General features: G+C 27.4%; 1 protein-coding gene across 1 annotated transcript in view; it reads right to left on the bottom strand.

Moving 5' to 3' along the window:
• Positions 1-4,086, bottom strand: part of LOC105626692 (retinoid-inducible serine carboxypeptidase-like) — a 10,736-nt gene that overhangs the window by 3,045 nt on the left and 3,605 nt on the right. The window contains exons 3-7 of the mRNA XM_012207988.1: positions 3,229-3,459; positions 2,692-2,802; positions 2,154-2,373; positions 1,828-1,989; positions 1,414-1,491 (exon numbers count right to left, since the gene is read on the bottom strand). Of these exons, the coding sequence (XP_012063378.1) occupies positions 1,414-1,491; positions 1,828-1,989; positions 2,154-2,373; positions 2,692-2,802; positions 3,229-3,459 (802 nt within the window). The remainder of the gene's footprint in view (positions 1-1,413; positions 1,492-1,827; positions 1,990-2,153; positions 2,374-2,691; positions 2,803-3,228; positions 3,460-4,086) is intronic.

The raw sequence follows: 4,086 nt of genomic DNA, 5'->3' as shown, positions 1-4,086 counted from the left end.
GTGTGTGTAGTGTGTGTGTGTGTGTGTGTGTGTGTGTGTGTGTGTGTGTGTGTGTGTGTGTGTGTGTGTGTGTGTGTGTGTGTGTGTGTGTGTGTGTGTGTGTGTGTGTGTGTGTGTAAGGTTTTATTTTAAATATCTAGTATATCGGGTGTTTCAGATCATACACCCCATTTAAAAGCGAGGAAAGTGATTATTTTGAAAAATGTTTTAGACAAACGTTGAGGATCAAATAATGTATTACATGGGCATATGCGATTAAAGAGACTTTAATCAAGTACCTTGAAAAGAGATGTAAATCCGATCGTGCAACTTCCACGCGGTAAATCTTGAATAATGCTAATGCCGACAGTACTGAAATTTCGAAATTTTATAACTCAAGAAAATCTCAATTAAAAAGAGTTTTGTAATTAGTGTTTCGAAAACACCTTGAAATGAACTACAAAAATATATAATAAAAGATATAGATTTTTATTTAAAAAATTCAAATCGATCTCGACATTACCTTCACGTCGCCACCCAAAGTCAATCGCATATGCGATTGTATGTAATGCGTTACTTAATCCTCAACAACTTTTGTCTGAAATATCTTTCAAAATAATCTCTTCCTTTGTTTTTAAATGGAATGTACGGATGCTCTGAAACAGTATATGATGTATGATAAAACTTATATAATGTTAAAATAGTATAAAAATGGTGTAATAGGTCGTAGTAACATGTAATATGAATTGGATGGTGATAGTTAAAGATAATACTAATTATTTAATCAAAAAACTGACGATTTTATAAAAATACGTATAAAATAAAAGATATTAAAAACACATACACAAGAATTTATGTTGTCATATCAATTACAAAATGAAAATTAATGATGTCTTTTGAGTCAGTTTAAAGCTTAAATAGTTTTTAACGTAAATGTTATTAAAACGCAAAAAAAAAATATTTAAAGCTATTGAATGATTTTACTTCTAAAATATTAATATCAAAATATTATCGCAGGAATAATAATAAATGATAGAACAAATTTCTTTTAATTAATATTCTTAATAATATACTGTGCTATTAAAATGTTTATTAAAAGTTTAAAGAATAGGAAAGTTTAATAAAATAATGCGTCAGAAAATAAAATATAGTAAGAAAAGTGTTTTGTGAATTAAAATTTTCTGTAACAACAAAAATTTTTGGTTAAACAAATGTACTAAACAAAATTATAATTTTATATAAACTAAATTGTTAATTAGTATTGTTTAATTAGTATACAAAAATATTTTTATTATTTACAAAGTAGAAAAATTATTTTGTAAAAGCAACTAAATTTTTTGTTATATAAACAAGATATTTTGTTGCTATTAAAAATTCCTTAACTAAATTTTGCTGAAGGCACTAAATCTTTTTCCTAGTATAATAACAACTTACCTAGTGTATCAACAATCAAATCCATTTGTCCATTGTAGACAAATACGTTCAAGTCGGTTTCATTCAATAATGCTTCCACTAAAATAATTATATTTACATTTATATTAATAATTAGAATATATTATAAATTCTAATTATGTGGAGTAATTCTTTACATCATAAATTAATTTGATTTAAAGCGAATGTATTAGAATGTAGCAGTCAATTAATTTATATATTTATGCAATATATTGTAATATAAATATTGTTTTATTTTATACATTTATTAAAACTGCTTCAACAATTTCTTTTATGCTTACAAATTGCCTAACTTTTACATTTGTTACTTGGAAATAACTATCTCCATCAATCAACATCAATTTCTTTCTTTCGCTTTCGCTACAATGACATTCTGTCAATATACTTGACAGGTACCTATGTGAGTAACAGGTTTCATAAAATCTTCTGCTAAGTATTCAAAAACGTCAGAGGATTGACTGCCGTGAACGAATTTGATACCGAGCGCTTTCTTTACTGGACCGTTCATCAAATTTTCGAGTGAGAAAGCCTCACCTGCATTGAGATTTAGATACATGACTGCAATTACAAAAAAAAAATGCACAGTGACACATAATAATAATGATATTCCGATAAAAGGAATCTTATAACATGTTGAGTGTTTTTTATATTAATATTAAAAATGGAATCAAAATTTCGTTATTTAATATAATTTTATAAAACAATATAATGATATTATGTACCAGATTTGTTTTTAAAAAATTTTTGATAATTGAAAAACCGCAACGGAGGCTGCTTTGTAAGAATATTATAAAAATCAATATTGTCAGTCTTCTCTAAAATGACCATTTCTGTATTAGACCATTCTTGAGTTGCACTTCTCCAATTGCCAAGCTCGACATTGTTCTTTACTTTTTGTGCTGCAGCATCAACTTTTTTGAAACCTTCTGTGTCCACCATACCCTGCGAATTATACGATAATTTTCGAAAAGTTTTATATAAATTTGCTTTAAATAAATAAAACAGGAAACTTTTTGTATGGTTAATTAGCATCGATAAAAAAAAACGACGAGGAAAGAAGTTGATCTTGGATCTTGAAAACTGATTATTGTCTGTTGTGTATTACATTTCCTCGATGATATTATTTATGGCAATAGTTTTTTTATTTAATTGTTTTTATTTAATTGTTTTTTATTTAATTGTCAAATAGATCTATTTCGTTAATAAATAAATGAGCTCATACGGATATTACAATTAATGACGATAAATAATCCTACTTACTGTGTTGAGCAAAAATGGTGCCCATGTCATTACGGAATCGATAGGAGAGATCCAAGAGTCTCCGAGTGCGATTCCTTTTAGATTACTCTTGATGGTGCCCGCTTTCTGAGCCTGCAGAACACTCATACTATACTCATATATATTTGTGAATTTCACAGTCTTTTACAAGAAACATAAGTTTATTTCATCATATTCAGTAAATTGTTACGATGTCATTATCGTTACTATCATTTGTGTAGACATCATCTATAATTTTCTAAATTATTAGATGACTATGTACATATAAATATTATGACTTTGCATGTGCAGAATGTTTTTCTTATTATCATTAATTTAAATTTTTTATATAATTTTTGACGATCTGATAATGCATCGTAGAAAAAAACTGCAGTTCGTTTTAAAGAAGAATTGATTTTATAATTAATAAGAATTTCTTTTTGTCACATTTTTTTAAATTTTAATATCGCTGTTTCTTTTAATGGAACCAAATTCTTTCTTTTTATTATTTTTTTTAATTAGCATGTTTATATTTCTTACTCGATACCAGAGTAACGCAAATTCCGCGCCCATTTTTCCGCCATACGATTCAGTTGTGATATACGTCGGAACAGCTTTGAATTCCGGTAATTCCTTATAAAATCCTCGCATACATTCCACGAGATCCTTTGCGATCTGCGTGTTTGTCCTTGTGTATGCCGATTTGCTTTTAACGTAACTGTATCCGGTACCAACAGGATTGTCGATGAAGAGAACATTATAATTCTTGACCTATAAATAAATTATACATCGACAATGTTATCCACTAAAAATTATTTTGTAATCAAAGAGTTGCAACTAGATGACAAGTATTGAAATCAATCTAATATTTAATGATTAAATTAGAAGTACATAAATATATATAAAAACATAACTATACGTTTCAACCTCTATCGGGTCATCCTCAGTGTACAATTTTGTAAAACTAAACAAATTTGCGATTTAATCATCGACAATATAGTCGAATTATATAATATTAGTTAATGATTATTTTAATCTAGATACTGAAAATGCTTTTAATTTTGAAATTGCAATGGGTGAATTTGAATTGCGTTATCTGTAACAATCGAAGCAGAAGGAAAAACAACATTAAGAATATGGATATAAAACATTCGAGGAGGAATACTAAAAATTTCGAATAGAAATTAAATGTGATAGAACTATTATATCTATGTCAATGATTAAATCGCAAGTTTGTTTAGTTTTATAAAATTGTACACTGAGGATGACCTAATAGGAGTTGAAATATATAGTTACGTTTTTATATGTCTTTATGTACTTCTAATTTAATCATTAAATATTAGATTGATTTCCAACACTCTAGTTACGACTCGTAGCCCCCCTTTGATTACAAAATAA

The sequence above is a fragment of the Atta cephalotes genome, assembly GCF_000143395.1.
Source record: "Atta cephalotes unplaced genomic scaffold scaffold00006, whole genome shotgun sequence".
Lineage (NCBI taxonomy): Eukaryota > Metazoa > Arthropoda > Insecta > Hymenoptera > Formicidae > Atta > Atta cephalotes.
Note: the sequence above shows the minus strand (reverse complement) of the source record. Positions and strands in the feature narration are given on the sequence as shown.